Below are 24,174 nucleotides of genomic sequence, written 5' to 3'. Positions count from 1 at the left end.
GTGTGTGTGTGTGTGTGTGTGTGTGTGTGTGTGTGTGTGTGTGTGTGTGTGTGTGTGTGTTTTTAACGCTTAGGATGTTTTATGATGCAGCAGAAACCCAAAAATGTACAAAATGTGAATTTTGCATAATAGGTCCCCTTTAAGTTAAATTTATTTGCACATTTCAGCAACGATACAGTTCAGACCATAAGGACATAAAACAGTAACCAGTCATTAAAACAATCCATAAACATTACATTTCGTCAAGCACAAAATCTTACCAATTAGTTTTATTCTCTTTCTTACTACACTTGAAATAAGACAAAACTAATTTAATTACCTTTTCGGCAAGATATAGGAGCTTGTTTCAAGTAAATAATTCCTTAATCTAGATTTAAAAAGTACTATTTCCACCTGCAGATTATTCTTTCAGGACATTTTTTCCATTTTATAAGTGAAATAATCAGCCAGTTGAACTAGAACATTTTCATCATTAAGGAATTATTGACTTAAACTCCTGCATGTTGCTAAAAAGCCACTTGTTAGTTTTGTTTTATTTCATGTGTGCTAAGATATTTGCCCTTGAAACTGGAACAAAAACACTCGGTAATATTTCGTGAAAATTTGTGGAGCATAAAAACTGAATTCTGCTGAAAGTCCTAAACCCAACTGGGATTTGAGGCGAGTTTTTACAGACGCTGTCCTTTAAATCCAAACTATGATCCAACGAAGAACAGATGTAAACTAAAAGCTTTTAGAGACAAACCACAGAGAACGTAAAGCTGTGGTCCTACAAACTTTTACCTCAGGAGAGCTGAAAACGGACGCGCTAAAACCCTTATTTTTTATTTCAAACTTTAAAAACCATGCATCATTTTCCTTCCACTCTTAAGATGATGCACTACTTCCTGCTGCTCTATCATGCAATCCCAATAAAACACGCAGAAGATGTTGGTAATGAATGCCCAGTGCTGGGGACGAGCATGTTGGTAACGGCCAGCCAGGACTAAATCTTGCTAACTAATGATGTCTGTTTTCTGCAGACTTTGCATGTGTCCAGTAAACACAACGCTGTAAATAAACAAAGCCGCCGTTGCGTTTCCTTGTCGTCAGCATCCAGACGCGAAAAAGAAAAAAGTCGGTCGCCCTCGTGAGCTTTGCACATGACTAAAATAAAAATAAAAGACTTGTGTTTGCTAAAGTGCAAACAGAAAGTGTTCTGTGAGATGCGCACTGTAAAACATTAGAAGGTTTAACGTAAAAATGAAAGTCCGCCTGCTGCCTGGAAAATGCAGTTTAAGTCAACAAGAAAATATTATTGGTTTTAACTCAGAAAATAAAGTTCATGAAGTTGATTTAACAACAAGAGACAAGTCATCTAAACATTGTTTTTAAGTTCATTAATCTTGAATTGTGAGTTTTAACTTAAAGCTGCAATTTAAACCAAATAATTATTTCACAAAATGCAAGAAAAAAAACTGTCCTCACCCAGTTAAAGAGCCACATTTCTCTATTTTGCTCACAATATCAAGTTTAAATAACGACATATTTTACTTTAGAATAATTTAATTCAAACTGCAGGAACCAAATTTCTGATCTGATGATGAATTTTATGAAACATCTGAATGAATTCAGCTCAGAAACATTTAGTGTGATCAGGACAAGAGTCAGATCAACGTAACGCACTTCCATGTCAGGAGACAGAAACACGCCGCTAAGCATTCTGGGAAATAGTTCCCACTCCTGACTTTTTCTTCTTCCAGTTTTTTAGTGTTAAACTAAAAACTCTGTTTATTCAACTCGTAATAAAAAGTTAACACAACTTCCTGCTGTAAGTTTATCTTTCACAAACTCTCAGGTTTAGGTTCAAAATCTAAAACTCTATATTTATTTAACTTAAAGAGTAGAAGACAGTAGACACAACTCAAATGTGAATCTCATGTTTTACAGTGTGCCGTCAGCTGCATGTTTTAATTAGCCAACAGAGACGGTTTGTGCCGTAAAGAGGCGCCACTCCTGCGTCAGAGCGCGGCCTTCCTCCCTGCTCTCTGCCATGTCTGACTCCACATGTGGACGGATGTTCTCGGGTTCGGGTCGTAGCTGGAAGGAGGAGGATCTTCCTTTTATAGCTTTTCATCCCAGTTTGTGAGTAAAAATAAATCTGTGCACATCTTTGCTCTGTCTCAGCACACACTAAAGGTCAAAGGAGCAAAAAGGCCAGTGATGCTTCAGAAAGACCCTGAAGATATGAACTCCCTCTCCTCCTCCTCCTCTGCACCCCCGCCCCTCTCTGTGAACGCCGTGGCGACCATTGTCCTCCATCCACTAGCTTTTGCTGAAAGCTGCACAGCAATGAGGTCTCTGTGCCTTTTTGCCTCTCTCTTCCTCTCCCCTCCCCCCTCTCACTCCTTTCCTCTCTCTTTCTCTCTCTATCTCTCCCCCTCTATTAAATTTCCAGTCACACAGTGGTGCAGAGGATATTCCTCCTTTCCCTCTTCTCCTGCCCTCCTCCTCCTCCTCTTTCCTCGTTCTCTCTCTCAGTCTTGGTAAAAAAATCTTCACCTATATCCAGTTCTGGTCCAAACTGCCTTTCAGCGCTTTTTTCCCCCCCCTTTCTTCCTCTCGTTTCGTCTGTCTGTACATCTTTTTGCCTTCCGCACCATTTAAAGCGATTCCATGCCAAACCCACCCTGCGCCTCGGCTCCCCTTCCTTCCCCTCTTTCCACTCTGTGTCCTCTCTGTGTCATTGCACATTGAATCTGATATCCCTCTTATGGATGTATGGCATGCTCGCGTGTGTGTGTGTGTGTGTGTGTGTGTGTGTGTGAGCAATGGAGAAGGGCATGCATTTGTGCACAGTAAATGACCAAACACTCGCTGCTGTATTGCTTGTGTCATCAGTACATCGAGGGGTCTTGGAGTAGAAATATAGGGAAGACGGCTAATCCCCCAATCCAGAGGATGAGTGCACTGCATTTCCAATACAAACCCTATAAACTCTTAATGGTGTGTTAGGACGCCACAGGGGAGGAGAAGAGGAGGGTGATGTGGATTTGGCAGCAACATGCTAGCAACAAGACATATGTGGCATGCTGATAGCGCCAGAGAGGTGCAGCTCACACTGAGGAGAGGCTTTGGTTCCCGTCCATCAATCAGTGCGTTAGCTACACCCCCAATCCCAAACCGGGCGACGCACTTCAAAGACTACATCTTGCAGGAGGCGCTCATGTGGGGGGGGGGGGGAGATTTAAGCTCTATTTAACGGCTCTGACCTCCTAATTGGGATTCTGAACTAAGTGATTTTTTTGGGGGGGCTATATTTAGCGTTTCAGTTGAAAACGTTGGGTTGACTTATGTCCAAGAGAATAAAAGAGATACGAGAGAGAGCTTCAACTTATTCACAGTGACATCCGTTAGTGTGTGTGTGTGTGTGTGTGTGTGTGTGTGTGTGTGTGTGTGCGTGTGTGTGTGTGTGTGTGACAGAGAGAGTGGAGAGGAGAGAAAATAGAGTGAAAAATCCGAGTGTCACAGTATCTTAGCAACTGCCTCCATCTCCTTGGAGACGAGAGCTGACATCATTTCCTGTCTGCGAGAACTCACTTTGAGTTTGTACACGGTGTGTTTGTGCACATGGCTGTATACGCGGGGCTGCGTGGGTGTTTGTACGTGAGCCAGGGTTTCCAAGTAAATATGCAGATGTGTGTGCGGCCCTCTGCGCGGAGACGGACAGCCGAGAGCTTCCTGGAGTTCAGGAGAAAGTCCGCTAATCGCTAAAAAACAAACAAAAAAACAACAGCAACAACAGAAACTGTTGCGTGTAACTGTTGGCCCTGTGACGTGTTTTCCAGGAATCGCGGTCCAGATCTTTCTTTGGTTAGAAATATCTCTCTTTTTCATTTTTCTCACCGTTTCGACTCGCATTTTAAAGAAAATCCAATATGATGGATGTTTTTCATACTCGGGCTTCGATAGGAAAGATTCTGGAAAGTTGGTCCGTTTCTGAGGATTTCTTGTTTGTGCTCAGGTCAGCCATTACAGGAGACGCTGCGTTGAGCGGAGACAAAGCGTCGACTGCCATCTTGTGGACAGAATGGGTAACTGCAGCCCTGTTTCCTGTATTTCCCAGGGCTCATCCAGTTTCCCACAAATTTAAACAAATCCAAAAACCAAGACTTAAATAGTGAGATTAGTGCTGTGATTTCTTTTTCTGTCCCAGCTGGGGGAAATCCCCCCCACAGCATGACACTGCCCCCACCATGTTTCACAGTGAGGCTGTTAGTTTTCTGGAAATGAGCTCAACTGTTTGCTCTGTAAAACCATGTTGTGAATAGGGGGGAAACTTTTTATGTTTTTATTTATTTCATTAAAAAAAAAAACACGATTTACTGCAGCATTTTTTAAAATTTCCTTCATAACAGATTGTACAAAGCTTCTTCATTGTTTGGTCATTTCTTGCTTTGTGTTCATGTCTTTTCCCTTCAGCAGCTGTTTGATTTTAACATAAACAAAGCCTTGCCTGCCACCTTGCGAGCAAAAGGTGAACTGCAGCCACCCTGCAGTATTTTACAAAAACTCCCAACTGTTTTCGCTTTGCAGATTTTTCCAACTATTGAGAAAAGCAGCATCAGTTTTCCTCTTTTCACTCACTTTTACTGGACTTTATACAGCTTTTTATTTCATGTGATCATCTATAAACTATAACATAATGTAAATAAATTCAGTTCTGTACTGAATTTATGATATTTATGACATTTTCTGCATGTATTAGTGCTTCAAATAACTATAACTTGTATGAATCTCCACATTTTTTTAAAGCTCTGGTGAAAATCTGAAAACAAATTAAATAAAATTGACTTTTATTCCTGCAGAATTTTATGCTGGAATAATATGACAAGGACTTTTGGATAACGTTTTATCTTCCTCATCATCTGGGTCGCTGTGTGGTGAGAAAAAGTCCCACAGCATTACAGACCCCACACCGTACCTCAGCAGTGAATATCAGCTGCTTTATCATATATTTCTCTGCTGTTGTATTGAACTAAACCCATCTGGATTCCAATAATTTCTCAGTCAGTGTCGTCTGTTGAAATCTGTTTTATGTCAAAATTAATGTTATGTTTTACAATAAATATACATAAAGTCATTGCAGAAGGTTCCAGGTCCAGTGAATTTAGCAAACATGTTTATTTTTCATAATAAAAAGGGAAGAAATGGTTCAGTGTTTCATACACAAGACAAGCAGATTTAGATTTAAAATCACAAACTTTTATTTTTGATACAAAGAAATAACATCAGCTGCAGCTTCAGGAGTTTCTCACGAGGATTTATTCCTTTTCATTAGGTTTGAAATCCCCAGCTGTAAGAAGAAAAAAAAAACAGAAATAAATATTCAAAACACTCAAAGATCTGATGAATAAGTAGGAAATTTATATCACGACTTTTCAAGCATCAGAAACTCAAATTGTCTTTTCTTTTCTACATTTAAACCCAAACAAACAAGAAAAAAATGAAAACAAAAACCTGTTCTTCAGTGGTCCGTTAAAAAAAATGCAAGTAATTTAAGATATGTGTAACATGATCTGCTGTGCCGCTCCTCCCTGATGATCAGATACAGAAAAGCTTCGATTATCTGATCGGAAAAACAAACTAACGCCATTAAAGTCACAATCTGCAATACCCGTTTCCGCCTGCAGGGGCGCTACTCTAACAGGCCGCGAGAAAACATGTCGCAATAAGCGATCGATCACCTGGTGAATTAAAACGAGATCAGTCATTTCTGTTCTGATTATTAGTAATTTTTGAAGGGCAGTTTTGCTACCAGGGACTTTTTAACCCTCCCATAACCTTCTGTTGGTTTTGGTTTCCATTTTATTTATTATTTTTGTTTGTTGAGCTTTGTTTTGAATATTTAAAACATCTTCCAGTTCCTCTGCTAACAACTCTTTACAAAATTAAAGGTTTTTCATCCTGCATTATTATTAATATATTACTTTAAATTGGTCTGAAAACAACAATATTACAACATTATCGTTAATCTCAATAATTTCTGGGACAATTTATCATCCAGAATAATTTGCCTTTTCGACAGACTTAACCAGGGGGGCCCAATATATGGGCTGTGGGCGATTTGTGGCCCCTGGAACGATTTTGTTCGGTCCTCAACTGCTATTCAACAAGTAGAAACTTTAGGTATTAAATAGAGTAAAATTATTAGCAACTAATTATATCTTGTTAGGTAGAACACCGTTTATTTTTATCTTTAAAATCTGCAAACTGATTGTCTTTCTTTAGACAAAAATGCAAATTTCATCCCAAGAGATGTTGGACAACTTCATTCTTTTAATTATTGAGTGGGTACAAAAAAGAAAACAATAACATCTTTATGTTTTTAACTCTAAAAAGTGTGTTTATGCTCTTGGGATCGTGATGATTTTGCTGCACATGACAGAAAGTTTGGGCTTCCTGTTAAATGTGAAGCAACCGCTCTGTGAGATTACCTCTTTCCAGATTGCCTTCTTCGCCTTTGAGTTGCGCGGACATTTCAGAAGTCCCTTCTTCTCGAAAAACAGAAACTCCACCAGGAGCTTCACTGCCGTGTTGTCGAAGCTCCTTTTGTCTGGTAAGGTGTAGTTCGGGTCGTAAGTGTGATGCATCGCCACCAGAATCACATTCCGGCTTCCTTTGACACGGAAGACGAAGCGAGAGTCAAGCAGCAAAGAGAGAACAAACCTGTTGTGGTGACATCCTGGTGCATATTCATTTACCTGAGACGGTGGACAGCGCTGACTGGATGTCCGTCTCAAAACGACTGACGATCGGACAGAAGACGATTGTGTAATCACTCAGATCAGGGCTGCCTTGCAGTTTTGCGCCTCTTTTCTTGAGTTTTTTTTCTATTGTGCGATGAGAGTCTAAGGTGTTTCCAACAACATGCGAGTAAACCTTCACCATGTTTCCTGAAAAAGAGAAATGCAGTCATTTACGTTTATTCAACCAAAGCGAGGGAAAACGTTTTCGTTTAAATATGTCTAGATGCACCGATGTCAAAATATGGGCCGAAATCTACACCCGATAATGATATTGCTGTTTTGGCCGATAACCGATATTTTTACCGATATTATTTATAATTCTCTACTTCGTGTTGGATTAAATTTGCAACTTTAGACTCAAAACAACTAATTTTTTATAGCATTTTGTATATTTTGAAAATGGATGTTTTTTTTTTTTCCAAAGTTTTGTGTTATTGTCTTTTCGAATCGAATCAGATTTTATTTTACTGAGAATTTAAAACTGTCCTCACCCAGTTAAAGAGCCACATTTCTCTGCTATTTTACCCACAATATCAAGTTAAAATAACAACTTATTTTACTGTAGGATAATTTAAGTTCTTGTTGCAAATTGCAGGAACCAAATTTCTGATCTGATGATGAAACATCTGAATGAATTCAGCTCAGAAACGTTTAGTGTGATCAGGACAAGAGTCAGATCAACGTAACGCACTTCCATCTCAGGAGACAGAAACACGCCGCTAAGCATTCTGGGAAATAGTTCCCACTCCTTACTTTTTCTTCTTTCAGTTTTTTAAAGTGTTAACCTAAAAACTCCAGTTTATTCAACTCTTAATCAGAATGCTTATATTATTGTGTTTTTCTGATTGATGCTCAAAAGAAACAGGCGTTCTTTGTTTTTTTACTCCTATTTGAAACTTTAAACTAAGGAAGGAAGAAAGAGGAAGAACACAAATAAGAAATGAAACGAGAAACGATAGAAACTAAGAACCACAAAATGCAGAAAGAAATTAAAAAGAAGGAAGGAAAAAATGAAGACAAGAAAAAAGGAGAAGAGGGAAATACACAAGTAAGGACAAAATATGAGAAAATAAAGTGACAGTGGAAGGAATGAAGGAAAATTAAATGGTAAGCAGGGATGGCCATTTATCACATCGTTATCATGATACATTTATTTTGATATTTTTATTTTTTTATCATTGTGACAATAAATGGCGATTAATATTAAAAATTCCCCCAAATTGTCAGGATTATTTTCCTGCTTGTTCAATGAGAAGATAAATACCAATAAGTTTGAAAATATGATTAAATAATGTGTGGAGCCTAGCGACACAAATCACACTTCTTTATGCATCCGAAAGAAAGTATTACAAATATATTTATGGTATATAGGATATTTAAAATAGCAGAATTGATGTTTGTGGAGATATGATTTCTGTTACGCAATATGTCGCATGATAAGAGCTTTTTAGTCCAAATTAATTCAATTTCCACTCTAAAAAATAGTTACTGAGATCTATCAAATGAGATGATTTCACCGGTTTTATTGCTTTAATTTCACCAGTGTACATAAAATGCTGCAGGAGCTAATTTAGAGCTAACTTTGCGTAAAGGTGCGGAATGTAACCCAACATGAGTAACTGGTTAAATAAAGAAGCTTCGTGTTTAAACCATTAGGGCATCGATTACCCGCTGTGGGTTTGTGTTTCACTATCGGGCAAAAACAATCATAAAACGCGTCATATTGTGTTAATTATGCATAAGAAAGCCGCTGATATCACACAAAGTTCGTCACAAACGAAATAAAACTCATTTTTCTGTCATTTCTCCAAAACCTGAAGCTGAGCTGAGCGTTTTTTCCATCTCTGAAGGAATATTATTCCGTAATTTTTCTATGAAAAGGTGAACTTACCGTTGAGTTTTCCGATCGTCCTTTTTCTGCCTTTCTGACTGAAAACTTTCGCTTTCAGTTGGAAGGAAAAACAACCCGAGGCGAAGTCACTGAAGTACCACCGGCTGTCCAGCAGGTGGCGGTGCTGTGCCGGTAATTAAGAGTAAAATCAACTCAAAACAGATTTTTTTTAAATCATTTTTTTCTCCAGATAACACAAATAAACATTTAGCTGTACACCTGTTTCACCTTTATTATGTATATTTAAAATATCTTTCTGAATATCAGATGAAAAATGTGGTGTTTGTGCAATTGTTTTGAACCCATTCCTGCTTTATATTTAAGTTTTAAAGTAAATTTTCTTTCAGAACATGGAAGCTGATGCTGGTTTTGTCTCCCAGCCTGCAGCTGTGCAGGCTGGGTTTGAACTGAATCCGCAGCGATTCCTCATCCAGCCAACGTAGAGCTGTGTTGATCATCAGTATCTGCCCTGAGCGTCTGATCAGGGCAGGACAGGAAGACGTCCCTCCACGGGCCTCTGTGCCGCTGATGAACGAGCTGCGTGTCTGACGGAGTGGTCAGTGGCCACATAACCTACATTTAGAGTGGAGGGAGTGAAAAATGTTCTGGCTGCTCGCGTGGAGACGTTTGTTTCATCTGCATCGTCTTTGAAGTTCAGATTCCTACCCGTTTTGTTAGTTCAGCCTCAGTTTGTTCAATTTGATGGCTTCCTGTTTATCGTGGAGTTTTTTTCGCTGACGGTGCTGAGCCGAGAGTTGCACCGCGCCTCGGTTATGGTTTATGGAGGTCGGGAAGGTTAAGCTCCTGTGTAATAAGCTACAATAAGACTTATGCTCAGGGAATGAGACAAAGGGTAAACTGATCTTATTATTTTTGATAGCGACACCGAAAATCCAAGCTGTGGTCTCAGCAGAGAGTTGCGATTATAACATTTAATCACAGCGCCCTATCGCTGAGCTGCGCAGGCTTCTCGCCTCGAGGTTTGATTTACCCGCCCTCTTCCTGAGGAAAAATCTCATTCAGTAGACGGATTGCCGAGCTGCTCCCTCTGACTCGCCTCTATAAATCATTCTTTAATCAGAGGCCTGAGATTGGGCGCAGACACCCGCAGGAGCTCCACGGCGACATCTCAACTCCTCCCCATGTGTCTTTGCAGTCTGGGGAGTTTTTACCCTCCGCTGTTTTCCACCTTGGGCCTTGTCTGCATTTGTACCAGTCATCAGAAAAAACGAAGAGAGATGACCGCCCACCGCTCCTCAAACACTTCCTCCGCCGGAGGGAAAGTTGTGCCAGATGAGATCAGTTCAGACCCGAATGAGGGAAACTCTGCTGGAGTTCAGGTCGACCTAAAGGTCTTATAATGTGCCAGCAGCCTGTGAGGAATGATGGGCTGATCCATTTTGCATTGCCATAACTTGTCATCACACTTCATTGTAAAGAGAAGTTAATGCATCGTCATCTTTGGCATAAATCATTTTGAGCTATTAATGGTTTATTAGGGTAAAATTAATTGATTAAAGTCTGCTTAGACTTTTTTTCGGTGTTGTAGTTTGGCCTCCATCCATCTGAGGGCGCTGCTGGTTATCCTTAAGAACAGCCAGTTGATACATAAACAAAGATGGTGGGGCCATACCAGAACGAGAAGCGGTTCAGAGTCCGATGGGGTTCAGAATTCACTTTATGCAGTTTTGTTTTAAAAAATAAACACTCAACAAACTCCTTAACCCCGTTGTTATGATCCTTTATGTCAGGATTTTTTTCCAGTGTTTTTGATTTTCTTAAGACATAAAAAGGTGGGAAAAATGTAAAAAAAAAAAAAAAAGTTCTAGGGTTTTTTTTCTATGTGATCAGTTGAAATTTTCTCCAAATGCAAAGTTGTTATTTGAGAAATACATCAGCAGTTTCAGTCTAGCGATTACAACAATTTCTTTTTACTTGTCAGAGTTTTCTACGGTAGAAGGAGGGACTGGATAATCCCGAGTTGCTTTTTCCTCTGCTTTAGATACATTTTCTCTGCACTTGCAGTGAATGGCCAGTAGTTGGCAGTGTATTGCATGAGGGTCAGTGGTCTGTGTGCATTCAACATAAAAATCCACAAGAAAAAGGCTTTTAGATGGCTGTCCACTGCAGTGACCCCTATGCATGAAAGGGCTACATTTTCACTTTAATACTGATTAATCAAAAAAAAAATTATATATTGTTTTTTTTCATGTAGCCCTTTAATGCTATGAAAAGTCAGTCGGGACTCTTGATGCCGAGGTTTTTAAGAAAATGGCCGCTTATCAATTAATCGATAAGATCAGTCAACATTAGATTAACTCATTAATACATGACTTGCATCTGTAGGTCTGATATAACATGCGCAGTCCGCTGCTCAACCACTGCGGACTGCGAAGAATTAAAAACCGCTGTGAGTAACTCATCCAGCGGATTTAACAAATGGAGCCTTCTTGGTGCACGTTACCCAGGAGAGCGGCGCTCTGGAGGAGCTGCACATCTAACATCTGTCCGTTTCAGAGAAGCGAATCCTGGTAAAAGCGCAAACCGCACCGCGCAGGGTAAAACACTAACAGGGTTCAGTTGGTGTGTTTGGACCAGACAGATCCAACTGACTGATGAATTAGCGCAGATTTGTCTCCAGATGGGAACCAGGACTAAGTGCGTTCAGACCCCAGCGGGTGAAGCGATGCTAATTTAGTCGCTTAATTTAATTTATTAAAAGTTATTGGAGCCACAGTCAGTGGTTTTTGTCACTACGGAGAAAAATGTAGATGCATTTTATCTGCTTAATTTTGTGATGGGATCTGGATTCACGGTGAATATTAACCAAACAGCATAAAATGCGACTAAATAGCCGATGTTAATATGATTGTAATTTCACGGATAAAAATAGTTCATGACTGATTATTTGTTTCAAGATAACGGATAACAAAAGCAGTCTAGCGCCACCTGCCGCCCTGACACCAACTCACACACATCTTCATTCACAGTCTTGTAAATCGATGTTTCTTTCCTTGGACGTTTTGATGCTAGCTTGTGGATGTCTCAGTTTTATTCGCTGGGAAAATCAATAAGCAGCTTGAGGTGACTCTGCTGCTCTCTAGTGGCGAGAAGCCGCAATGTTGACTGGCAACAATCGGAATGCATTGTGGGTGATGTAGTTTGTAGTCAATTCATGCTCAAAACCTATTTTAAGTCAATCATGGGCCTATAAAACGCTGGGCGGGCCACATAAAATGACATGTGGCCACATGAGTTTGACACATGTGATCTAAATGTATGATTTGTTCTTTAAATGATCATTTGTATTATTTTGACTGATATTATTATACATTAAATAAGCAAATAATCAAACCAATATAGTCGACTAAAAGCATAATAAGAAACTTAATCATAGTCAAATGTTACCATATCAGGGTCTGCTGTGTTCCTCTCCTGATCTATTCTGTCTAGTATCGCACTGCGCCACGATGGACCCATTTTTTTTTATTATTATTATTGCCTGTGTTCATCTCCTCACTAACATTATTCAACGGCTCAACAGCATTTAAGTGTTGAGCCGCTTTCGCACTGTACGGAACGGTTCCAGCCCTGTTGTACCATCGAAGCGGTACCGGACGTTATTTTTTTGTAACTAAACAATGGTTTCGATGTAGCGGCCGGCTGTACTCGTTCATCAGCGAGTAAGCGGAGGAAAAAAAACTCTCATCATTAGACCAGGTGATTGCACTATATTGAGACGAATCCATTGCTAATTAAAACTAACAATAAACATATTGAAAAGAGCACTCTTCACAAAATAAAATACAGTTTAGTGAGAGCCAGCTGTCAACGGAAAATCAACGTCTGACTCCATAACAACCAGCGGCCAATCAGCTGCTGGTTCTAAGCAGAACCGCCTGGCCGGCCCGATTGGAACCACAGCTCTTGTGGTTCCATGGGGCCGGGTGGAACCGGTCGCAAGTTGTAATGCGAACAGGTTCCGTACCCTGCAGTGCGAAAGCGCCTTTAGATAACCGTTATTACTCATTGTCATGCCAACATTCTCTGACTGTGTATATAATAAACAGCCTCCGATCGGAGAGTAAACCAGCTAGCAGCAGCTTTAGCCACAGTTGGGGAAATATATACACCGCTGCCTGTCAGTGTTGTAACGTTACAAGGTTCACTTTCTGTATCAACTTTAGTAAAACAGCATTTAAGTGTTAGCCGTTATTAGTCATTGTCAATTGATTATTCTCCAACTGTATTCAAAGGAAACGGCCTCCGATCGGAGAGTAAACCAGCTAGCAGCAGCTTTAGCCACAGTTAGGAAACATAAACGTACACCGCTGCCTTTCAGGCCTGTGTTGTTAAGTTTCACTAAAATCACTTACATTTTCCAACACTGTTGTTTAGAAAAGCATTTTAAATATTGATTTAAGCGCCATCTGCCAAATAATTTCCATATTCTGATGTGATTCATAATTTCTCCATTTGTTTTGTTCATCTTTCTCAACAGTAGCCGACCTAACAACCCACCATATCTGAGATGATCCTGTTCCTCTGTCCATGGCAGGTTCAGTCAATCAGCTGTGGGACATCTGCTGCCTAGTCAAAGTATCATGGGCCTCTTCATTTAAAAGGAGACAAACCAGTACAGAGCCTCCCTGCTCCTGTAAGTCTCACTTCTTGGATGAACACTCACTACTGCTAGCAGCTGTTAGAAATGAAATCATTGTGTATCTATTCTGTAATTAATATCTATATGTATCTATTAATAAATGAATTGATGCTGTGTAGAGTTCTGTAAAAACTATCGCTTCCATTTTCAAAACGTTCATAGATTTATTCAAAGGGACAAACAGCGCCGCGCTTGATGCCACAAAGTTTCCACCAACTGAGTAACCTGGTGAACGCAGATAACCGGAAGGGGTCGTTTGTTTTGGGGGGTTTTTTTTAAAGCAAAGTGCTCTGACGTCACCGTGTCGGAATATTTTTGCGCCACTCAGCTGGTTTGGAGCTCCCAGTCCGCGCATGTTTCCACAGAGCGCGCTGCGCTGCGCTCCGCTCCGGCGCCCCAGCCGTGCGTAATGATCACGGAGTCCTCAGGAGCTTTAAAACAGGATGTCGCTTCCCAGGTCAGCTCGAAGCGACCTGACGCCTCCCCTGGTGCTGAGCTGAGGAGATGGGGATCCGGATTCCTGGGTTGTTGGGAAATACAGCCTCCCGCCCCGTGGAGTGATGGAAGTACTGACCCGTCAGTGTTTCTGAAGGTCTGTGTTGATTCGGAGTCAGTTGGCAGCTCCGCCGCTGAAGCAGGTGAAGTAGTTGGTCAGGATGGGGCGCCTGGTCAGTTAGAAAACCATGAACTGTTTGTCTAAATGGAGAGATGGCATACGTGCTCATCTTCAGTCGACTTTTCCCGTTTTCACACCGGATCAGAGGAACATCACTTTGTCTCTTATCTCTTTTTCTGTCGTTTCTGTGCTACTGCGCGCTTTTCCCCGGCGGTGCTGTCATGCAAAAGTCAGGTGATCCGACGCCCAGCTGTCTGCAAGCTGATGGAGCCAAGCGGCGCCTGCAGAAATCCATGTCCTGTCTGTTTCCGCCGGACGCCAGGAGGAGCAGCGCTGCTGATGAGGCGCCTCACCCGCAAGCCGACCCGAGGCGCCCCGCCGCGGCCCGCACCGGCAGGGAGAACACCCCCAGTCCTCCGATGAGCCACCTGAAGTTCGGCAATAAAAAGTTACCAAACGCCATCATAGTCGGCGTGAAGAAGGGAGGAACGAGGGCGGTGCTGGAGTTCATCAGGATTCATCCGGACGTCCGAGCGGCTGGAACCGAAACGCATTTCTTCGATCGAAATTATGATCGAGGTCTGGAGTGGTACAGGTAAGAACCAACCATAAGCGACAAACGGACGTCTTTAGGCGTGTATTATTCTTTAATAAGTTTTCAAAGGAAAAAACGTGAAACTGAATACCTGGAGTCTGAAACTTCACTGCAAAAACACAAAATCTACCCAGTTAATTTTGGTCTATTTCTGCTGCAAATATCTTGAAATAAGACAAAACGAAACATTTCAGCAAGGTATAGAAGCTTGTTTTAAGTAAATATTTCCTTAATATTGATGAAAAAGTTCTACTTCCATTGGCAGATAAATTAACTTCTAGTAAAAATGTCTTTTAGAAATAATCTGCCAGTGGAAGAAGTACTTCTTTTAAGTAAATAATTTAGGAATTATTTACTTAAAACAAGCCTCTGTATCTCACTACGAACATATTTGCTCTATAAACTAAACCAAAAATTCTTGGTGGGATTTTGTGTTTTTGCAGTGCTAAAGATATAAAAAGACTTTATGTTAAACTCGTCCTTTAAAGAGGCTAAAGAAAAAACATTTTTTGTTCTGAGTTTCTGATTCCAACTATAAATTATAAACTGAGCAACGCTCTCCAGGTTTATAGTAGACGTCGTTCTGAAAGTTCATTTTGCTGTTAGATGAATTTATGGATCTGAAATTCTTTAATTTCTGCTTTCATGCATTTAATGATTTGGGGGAAATCGTCATATTTTCAGTTTTTAACCTGCTGATCAAGAGAAAATAAGTCGATTTATATTTCATGACTATTGATTTCTGTTTCTCTGTGTAAGATTTGGAGCCGCAGGAAACATTTACTTTATGTAATTATGATATAATTATAGTCAAGTTCATCTTCTGAAACCAATGAAAAGCACAAAGCATAATAAACTTCATTTTATTCTCTAGCATCAAAACAAAGATATGTATGGCTTTTCAAAATAAAAGCACTTCCTGTTATGTTAATACATAAAATTGATTTTTATTTTTTTTTGTAAATTGTCTTGAGTGTAAACTGAATTGAATAGAATACATTTGTACTTAGTTACACATATACAGGTTAGTCAGCATCTCTAGTAGCATTGGGCAGATTTATTCAACTTCACAAACTGCATTTTCTTTCAAATATTTATAAATATAAATATAATATTTATGGTCTTCAAAAAAACCAACAAATAGGAACGTTTTTCTTGAGTATTTTGGAGTTACAGTATCTGTGATTACCCTGAAACTTCACCTTAAATCTGCTTTCAAACTGCAGCAACAGACAAAAACATCCAGGCTGGACTGTTTGTTGTTTATGTACAAAAACCCAAGAGAAATGCAAGTAGCTTATGGATGTAAACCGTCACTTTAAATATGCAAGGCGGCCATCTTGAATGCCTGTGTAAAACTAATGTGTCAAACTCGAGGTCCGTGGGCCAAATCCGGCCCACCGTAGCTCTTTATGTGGCCGTCTAAATTCTAGATATCATGTTATCACTCAAATCAGTGCAGTTTTTATCTGTTTACTGCCAAATTACGTCAATCAGTCCCTCCAGTTCCCTGAGAATTATCATGGAAATTCACACAAAATCAACAAATCCCCACACATTTGTGCTAATATATATTTGGGAGTATATAGCAGATTTTTCTCAAAAATTTTCAAAAACTTTTGTACTTGTACTGAACAGCAGCCTCAGCTTTAGTTAATGTCAGGTTGTAGTCCATGATATACACAGAGAGGAATTAAAAAGTTGCGTTTACTAAAAAAAAACCCCATAAATATCGCAAATATTTCCAAATTGGCATCACAAACACTTTGACTTTTATCGCAAAAAAAATCACAAAATGAATCAAAAAAATCCTGGAGGGACTGAAAAGATGATCAGTATTATCATTTAATTTTAAGGATTCATTGGTATTTTAATGGTTTGTGATCAGGTTTTATCCCTACATTCTGGCACAACCGGCCCTTTAAGAGCTTCATGACCTTGATTTGGCCTAAAACGAAAATGAGTTTGACACCGCTGCTGCTCAATGAAACAAAACAAAAGAAAACCTCTGGGTTGAACTACATTATTCATCTGATTAACACCCCACACATTTAGCACATCTTCAATTATTAAATTAGCCCAATTAGAGATTAACAACAAGAATATGTTTGTTTGTTGATAAGAAAAGCATGTATGACAACCAGTCACTCTCATTTACTCTTAAAGACATGCTACTTTAACGACTTGCCGTCTTGTAGTCTGCGGGGCAAACAATAATTACAGAGTGAAAGTATCTCCGCTAATTGGCGCTCTTCAGGATGTTTGGCAGCTGAAGCCCTTTTATCTCACAGTCGTCTTCCAGAGATGTGATCCCACAGGCCGTTCCTGCCGTTTGACTGCCAGCTGTCAGAACTGGTGAAAGGTCAGGCGGCGGATGAAAATAAAACAGCCGTTTCATTAACAAAGCCCAATTCGTCGTCGGGAATCTTTCCGTTCTAAATCCGTAGCTCAGTGTGCATGGCTTGTTTCAAGCAATATCTAAACAAAAGAATAAAGATTGCTGCAGTGAACTTGCCAGGCATCAGATGGTGGCTTTCCTGGCCAAGTCTGCGCCGCGCTGAAAGCCGCAGAGCAGAACCAGCTTGGCCAGGTCCTCCTGCGGAGAACAAATAACAGCAAACAGACGTTTATTTTCAGAGTCTTTCTGTGTGCCCTGAGCTGGTTTTGTTGTTTTCCATAAAGTTTAATTTGCGTTCTTGATACGACGTCCTGCATGTGTAAATGTGACCCAGATTATTCAAATGGCTGAATCAACACATCATCGTGTTCTGCAGGCGCGTGCTAATGACTCATTCATGGATTCAGATGTGTTGGGGAAACATCGAAAACATGTCTTATGACATCAGCACCAGATCAGGAGGCGTCCTTCACTCCGGAGCTGAATTACACAGCAACGTTAAGAACCAGGCAGAGCGTTGATGGTGCACTGTAAAACAGTAGAAGGTGGTTTAACGTGAAAATGAAAGCCCACCTGCTGCCTGGAAAATGCAAATTAAGTCGACAAGAAAATAGTTTTGGTTTTAACTCAGAAATTAAAGTTCATGAAGTTGATTTAACAAGAGACAAGTTGTCTAAACATTGTTTATTTAAGTTCATTAATCTTGAATTGTGAGTTTTAACTTAATGCTGCAATTCAAACCAAATAATTATTTCACAATATGCAAGGAAAAAAAACTGTTCTTACCTAGTTAAAGATACAAAACATGCCGCTAAGCATTCTGGGAAATAGTTCCCACCCCTGTCTTTTTCTAAAACGGTTCTTGTTCCATTGGCAGATTATTTCACTTATAAATTAAATAATCCAATGCAACAAGTGCTTCTTCATCAATATTAAGGAATTATTTCCTTAAAACAAGCTTCTATCTCCAAAAAGTTGCTTCTAAATTTCTAAATTTGTTCCGTCTCATGTCAAGTTTGCACTAGAAACTGGACCAGATGACTTGGTAAGATTTTGTGTTTTTACAGTGTAGCCTGATGTTGGATTCGTCCAGACAGAAACTCTGTGCCAAACATTTCCTCAGTCAACATCTGCAGGAGCAACCATCTCCAAATGTGCAGATAGGCTGGTTGCTAGGAGACCAAAGTTTATTTTTCACGCTGCAGCACCAGAACATCGTTGTGACTGGATTAACGAGGAACCAAATGTTGAAATAGACAACCGAATCAACTTAAGTTCTATTAGAGGTTATTGAAGTAAACATGTATTCTCATTCATTACTGCATCAGATCCAGTGTGATGCAGTAGTAAAAAGGCGGATTATTTAAAAGTGTTTGTGAAGTTTCTGATTCAAAAACAAAGATTTTCTCTTTGTTCCTTTATTAGTCTGAATGTCTCACTGGTTATAATCTGAATCTGCTTTGCATTATTATTTCCTGATCAGGTTTCAGTTGGATAATTATTTACTTGTCCAACCTTTTGAAACCAAACCCAAAAAAACATGATTGATCAGGCAATTTGTGAGGCAATAATATTTTCACACAGGTTTGAAATCCATTTAAATTTTAAATTAAACAAAAACACAAGCAGAATAGACTTTTACTTTTGAGTGGTGCTGCATTTGCAAGAAAAATCTTTAAAAAATGCTGCAGATCGTCTTGAATCGGGAATTTACTGTTGTAAAATAAACTTGTGATTTGATTGATGAGAATCAATTCAGACATAATAATAATAATAATAATAATAATAATAATAATAATAATAATAATAATAATAATAATAATAATAATAATAATAATAATAATAATAAAACATTCCAGGTTTTTTTGTTTGATTTTTTTCTGATAAAATAAGAACATAATCTAATGTAAACGATGTTTCGTTAAGCAGCTCAGTCTCCTCTGCCAGAACAAACCGTCTGAAAACATTTACCTGAACCACCATGGCCTACTTTACAGACCCAGAACTAACCTCTCTCACAAATATATATATATATATAAGTACATGTTCTGATTGCTTTCATGGTGATTTATTACTCCCGAACAGTTCTGGGCTGATGTGCAGGGAAGCTGTCTACGACACGAGTCTCAAGCGACAACAAACCACCATGACTTTGTTCATCTACATTAAGAAACTGGGTTTAAAATGGAGCCAAGTTTGAGTGGCTTTGTTCACCTGCTGTAATCCTGCCCTACATATGTAATTTATGCAGTTCCGACTTGTTTTAATATTTCACTTTTGGTGGTAACTTCAGCAGCTTTGAACAGGTAAATGATCGTCGTTCTGTTTATTGGAAGCTTTTCTCTAGAAATCCTGCCATGTTCTTTACTTTCTGTTTTTGCTCAGAGGTTTAATGCCGCGGACCCTTGAAAGCCAAATAACGATGGAGAAGACACCAAGCTACTTTGTGACCAAAGAGGCTCCGCGCCGGATCTCTGCCATGTCCCAGGAAACGAAGCTCATAGTTGTGGTGCGAGACCCGGTCACTCGAGCGATTTCGGACTACACCCAGACTTTGTCCAAAACGCCGGACCTGCCCAGCTTCCAGGACCTGGCCTTCAGGAACCAGAGCCTGGGGATCGTGGACGTGTCGTGGAACGCCATCCGGATCGGCCTGTACGCGCTGCACCTGGAGAACTGGCTGCGCTACTTCCCCCTGGCTCAGATCCACTTTGTGAGCGGGGAGCGTCTCATCACGGACCCGGCCGGCGAGCTGGCCCGGGTGCAGGACTTCCTCGGGCTGAAGCGCATCGTCACCGACAAGCACTTCTATTTCAATCGCACCAAGGGCTTCCCTTGCCTTAAAAAGCCGGAGAGCAGCGGCTCGCCCCGCTGCCTGGGCAAGTCCAAGGGCAGAACTCACGTCCAGATAGACGGAGACGCCATCGAGCAGCTGAGAGATTTCTACCGGCCTTATAACGTCAAGTTCTACGAAATGGTGGGACACGACTTTAAATGGGAGTAGATGTTTGAGACTTAATGCTGCGAGTGACGGGATGCAGCTGATACAAAACGTCTGCACAGCTGGTACACCGCCAGGTTCTTATAAACAATGAGTCCAAGAAAAGTAACTTCAGAGCTTTTTTCCGCCTTCACTGTAAAACATTAGACGGTTTAACGTGAAAATGAAAGCCCACCTGCTGCCTGGAAAATGCAAATTAAGTCAACAAGAAAATAGTTTTGGTTTTAACTCATAAATTAAAGTTCATGAAGTTGATTTAACAAGAGACAAGTCGTCTAAACATTGTTTTTAAGTTCATTAATTTTGAATTGTGAGTTTTAACTTAATGCTGCAATTTAAACCAAATAATTATTTCACCATATGCAAGAAAAAAAAACTGACCTCACCCAGTTAAAGAGACACATTTCTCTGTTATTTTACTCGTAATATCAAGTTTAAGTAACGACTTATTTTACTTTAGAATAATTTAATTCAAACTGCATTAACCAAATTTCTGATCTGATGATGAATTTTATGAAACATCTGAATGAATTCAGCTCAGAAACATTTAGTGTGATCAGGAAAAGAGTCAGATCAACGTAACGCACTTCCATCTCAGGAGACAGAAACACGCCGCTAAGCATTCTGGGAAATAGTTCCCACTCCTGACTTTTTCTTCTTTAAGTTTTTTAAAGTGTTAACCTAAAAACTCCAGTTTATTCAACTCTTAATAAAATGTTAACACAACTTACTGCTGTAAGTTTATCTTTCACAAAGTCGAAGCTTTAGGTTCAAAATCTAAAACTAAAGAGTAGAAGATAGTAGATACAACTACATGTTTTTACAGTGTTTAATATGAAATATACTCTACAACTCAGTTAAAAACTAAAACCTTTTTGGGGAAGACGTAAAACAATTTAAAACTAGAAATGTTTTGGGTTATTTCTTTAAATCACCCAGGAAACCTGTGGTAGGAGCCGCCCACCATGTTCTCCTACTACAAAATGTTAAAAGTTATAAAAAATCAGTTACACAGGCAGTGAGGCCCTCAATGTGAAACCTTGGGGAGTTTTTGCAAATATGCTATAAGTATTAATTTAAAGCTTTGCAGAGTTATAGCACCACATTAATTTGTTTTTTTAATACCTCTGTAAAGGTTAATTTAATTCATGTAGTAGTATTTTATGCACAATCAGTAACATTTTTAAAAGTGCTCCAGAATTTGCCAAAAGTCAAATTTTCTTCCGGTTTTCCTAATAATGGAGTAATTTGCCTTCTAAAAACAAGCAGGATACACGAAACATAGTCAAAATGATGTTAACTACACAAATTTTATCAATAAATACAAATCAGTACAGGCTAATAGTCAATAAGACGTGTAGACTTTTCAGATCAGCTGAATCCCACATCGGGTTTGCTTGACACACAGCTGAAGTGGACGTCTTGAGTCATTTGCCTCCAGACATTTTTCAAGCCATTGCAGTTCTTTTTTTTTTGACGGGACTCTTATAAACACGGACCTTGTAGTTCCAGCGGTCCGTTACCAGCATCAGCATCCTGTTTGTCGTCAGACAGAAGAACCTTTCAGCTCTGGGATCACTTATTTCAGTTGGTGCCGCTGCAGATTCCTGCTGACCAGATTGCTGACTTTCTCACAAACCGAGGAGATTCCGGGGAATAGGATTAGTTCCTCTTTAAGTCAGCTTCCCAGGCTTTAAAAGGAAATAATCAAGGCATGCCTTGAAAGCAAGACCTTGGAAAATGTCAGTGAAGTCTTTAGGGAGGGAAGCATTAAGCTGCTGTACGATGGTGGGACGTCCAAACCGCAAGGCCACCAGGACAAACCACCGGAAAAGAATCTGTACAGCGATGATTACCCACAGTGTTCCTTCCCAGCATGACGCAAATTCAGCTAGCACATGAAATCAAACCTGTTTTCTTTTCTAATATTTCTGTTACGATGATATCATGTCACTTTAAGTTTCATTAAATAAAACAGAAGGAAGCGCTCATTACGACTGTTTTGATGCTGTTATATTTAAAGGCTCGATCTTGTTAGATCAGCACTGGGAGCGTCTGGATCTTTACTATTCCTGGCTCTCCATATATCTGCTCGGATCACAATTCGTTTGAGGTTTATCGCGTTCTGTAAGGTTTGTTGTGAGCTTGGAGGCTGATGATGGGTGTATGACTGGGTGTAGGTGGGAGGAATTTCAATCACTTCTCAAAGACAAAGCAAGAAACACTGAGTGGTTGGAGGTTATCAGATAGATTCTGGGACCGAGTGTCACATTATGGCAGCGAAAAGTTTGTATTTGGTTACGCTCTGTGAATACTAACGTCCATGTTTGTCTGCTTGCTGCAGAAGAATATCACTTGCTGATGCATGAGCAAGAGGCTTATCTTATGAATTGAAGAGGTTGGCTGTGTGTGGGAATGCACTCATGTCACATATGACACTAAATATTACTATGCAGATTATTCAATACACATTTTTAAAGCTCTGTGACTTATTTGGAGCTGGTGTTGCATTGAAAGAGGTGCAGCTTTGCAAAGGGAACGTGGAGGGGCGTTTGTAAAATTACACAGTCAAAAATTAGCAATAATGTGGGTTATTTAGCCTGACAAGAAAAATAAATGGAAGGGTTTGTTTTTCAAACTCAAAATTTTACCATATTATTAATTCATTTATATAAATATAGTAGTTTCAAACTAAATATTTAGTAAGCAAGCTAACTATTTAGTTCATAGCTAAATATTTGGCTCTGAGCTAAGCTAAATGCTTTGCTAGCTCAGCGTTATGTAAAACTGACATCTATAAATGAATGAATAGTGCAAATGAATTTGAAAAATTGAGCAAGGTTATTTTCTCTCTAAATAATTCAAATTATTGCTGTGAATTTTTAAATGTGTAATTTTACAAACATCACTTTCTTATTGTTTTCCCAAACTTCTCTCTGTAAAAGACCACAAAAGATGCTAAAATAAAATAATTTACAGGACATTCAGGAATTAATAAGACTGAAAGAATATAAATATTTTAACCTTTTACCTGCCTTGCGTAACTACTTACTTAAATCCTGGAGGCAGAAGCTTACGGCTAGTCCAAGAGAGATCAATGAATTTTTGTTAAAAAACTTCACAGCAGTTAAAACGTCGAGGTTGTATTAGGTGAAACTAATCCTTTTACTATACAGTTGCAAACAATCTGGTGTCAATAACCACAAGCATTTTTGTAAACAAGGCTCAAAAATATGTAGTTATTTTTTTAGGATGGATGAAACTGGCTTTTACTGCCATAATTTTAGTTAATGCGTTTTATCTTCCATTATGTATATTTTCTGTGCTATTATGACATTTATTCGGGAAAGTTCTAAGTAGGAACTAATGTTCAGGATTTTTGTTCAGCCGGGGCACATAAGAACGATGCACCCCCGGGTGAAGCACGAGGAGAATAACAAGTGATAGCAGAAAAGGCCAGTTTAAGTTAAAGCAGTTTAATGAATGCTGAAAATTAGTTACAATGACATCATTTCAACCTCTAGAGAAGGATCAGCAGCGAGGTATGTTTATCTGTTGTATATTTTATTTCCTTATTGTATTCATGGCACCATCTTATTGAAGTTTTGCTTTAGTCCCACAGTGGCGTAGTAGTGATATGACGCTGGTTCCGCCCTCATGCTGACGTAGTACAATCCTCCCCCAATCATTCCAGGGCGTTTGTCAGCAGCTGACCAATCGGCGGTCTCAATTTGTCTGGAAGTAATTCCTCCCTTATCTGAAGGAACTGACCTGTGACAATATTGCCAGTGTTTATCACGGCAGATTTTGAGGAAAATAATAAGAAATCATAGGGATTGTGCCTTTACTCAGAGCGTGTGGAGGGCGGAATATAATTTATTATATTTCCAAAACCAAAAAGGAGCCTGGATTAACGCAAGAAATGGATCATGGCCTGACGGGATCCACCACATGTCCATCTGCATGAAGGTAACTGGTAGTAAACGTCCCATTTTTGTCATAATGACGCTTCTTAATAGTCAAATCAAGCCCAAAGCGGTCAATTGGATAAATAAATGAATGAACACAAGTGAATAAAGAAAACTATATTTAGGTATCCCCTTTTTCATAAATGCTGTTTCTAACCTAAACGATGTAGTAAATTATCTGGAAGTAATCTGGCTAACGGCCCACGTTTTAACGGCTCAAGGCTAATAGCTAACGACTCAAGGCTAATAGCTAA

General features: G+C 39.5%; 2 protein-coding genes across 4 annotated transcripts; one reads left to right on the top strand and one right to left on the bottom strand.

Moving 5' to 3' along the window:
* Positions 1–5,228: 5,228 nt before the first annotated feature.
* Positions 5,229–12,188, bottom strand: LOC103481128 (uncharacterized). Its single transcript, XM_008436420.2, has 5 exons — positions 12,088–12,188; positions 8,680–8,803; positions 6,744–6,935; positions 6,477–6,658; positions 5,229–5,335 (listed from the first exon to the last, which is right to left on the bottom strand). Exons 1-5 carry the CDS (start codon positions 12,157–12,159, stop codon positions 5,294–5,296), a joined length of 612 nt encoding a protein of 203 aa, XP_008434642.1. The 5' UTR covers positions 12,160–12,188; the 3' UTR covers positions 5,229–5,293.
* Positions 12,189–13,307: 1,119 nt separating this feature from the next.
* On the top strand, positions 13,308–20,207 carry LOC103481129 (heparan sulfate glucosamine 3-O-sulfotransferase 2-like). 3 transcript variants are annotated; one of them, XM_008436424.2, is made up of 3 exons: positions 13,308–13,336; positions 13,800–14,553; positions 19,337–20,207. In XM_008436424.2, exons 2-3 carry the CDS (start codon positions 14,051–14,053, stop codon positions 19,953–19,955), a joined length of 1,122 nt encoding a protein of 373 aa, XP_008434646.1. In that variant the 5' UTR covers positions 13,308–13,336; positions 13,800–14,050; the 3' UTR covers positions 19,956–20,207. The 3 variants fall into 3 exon arrangements, with proteins under 3 accessions (XP_008434646.1, XP_017166365.1, XP_017166364.1); XM_017310876.1 differs by lacking the exon at positions 13,308–13,336 and having other exon boundaries at positions 13,345–13,980; positions 14,189–14,553; XM_017310875.1 differs by lacking the exon at positions 13,308–13,336 and having other exon boundaries at positions 13,345–14,553.
* Positions 20,208–24,174: the final 3,967 nt, after the last annotated feature.

Source organism: Poecilia reticulata, linkage group LG19 (assembly GCF_000633615.1).
Source record: "Poecilia reticulata strain Guanapo linkage group LG19, Guppy_female_1.0+MT, whole genome shotgun sequence".
Taxonomy (NCBI): domain Eukaryota; kingdom Metazoa; phylum Chordata; class Actinopteri; order Cyprinodontiformes; family Poeciliidae; genus Poecilia; species Poecilia reticulata.
The sequence above is the reverse complement of the archived record's forward strand: the minus strand, read 5'-3'. Positions and strand labels throughout refer to the sequence as shown.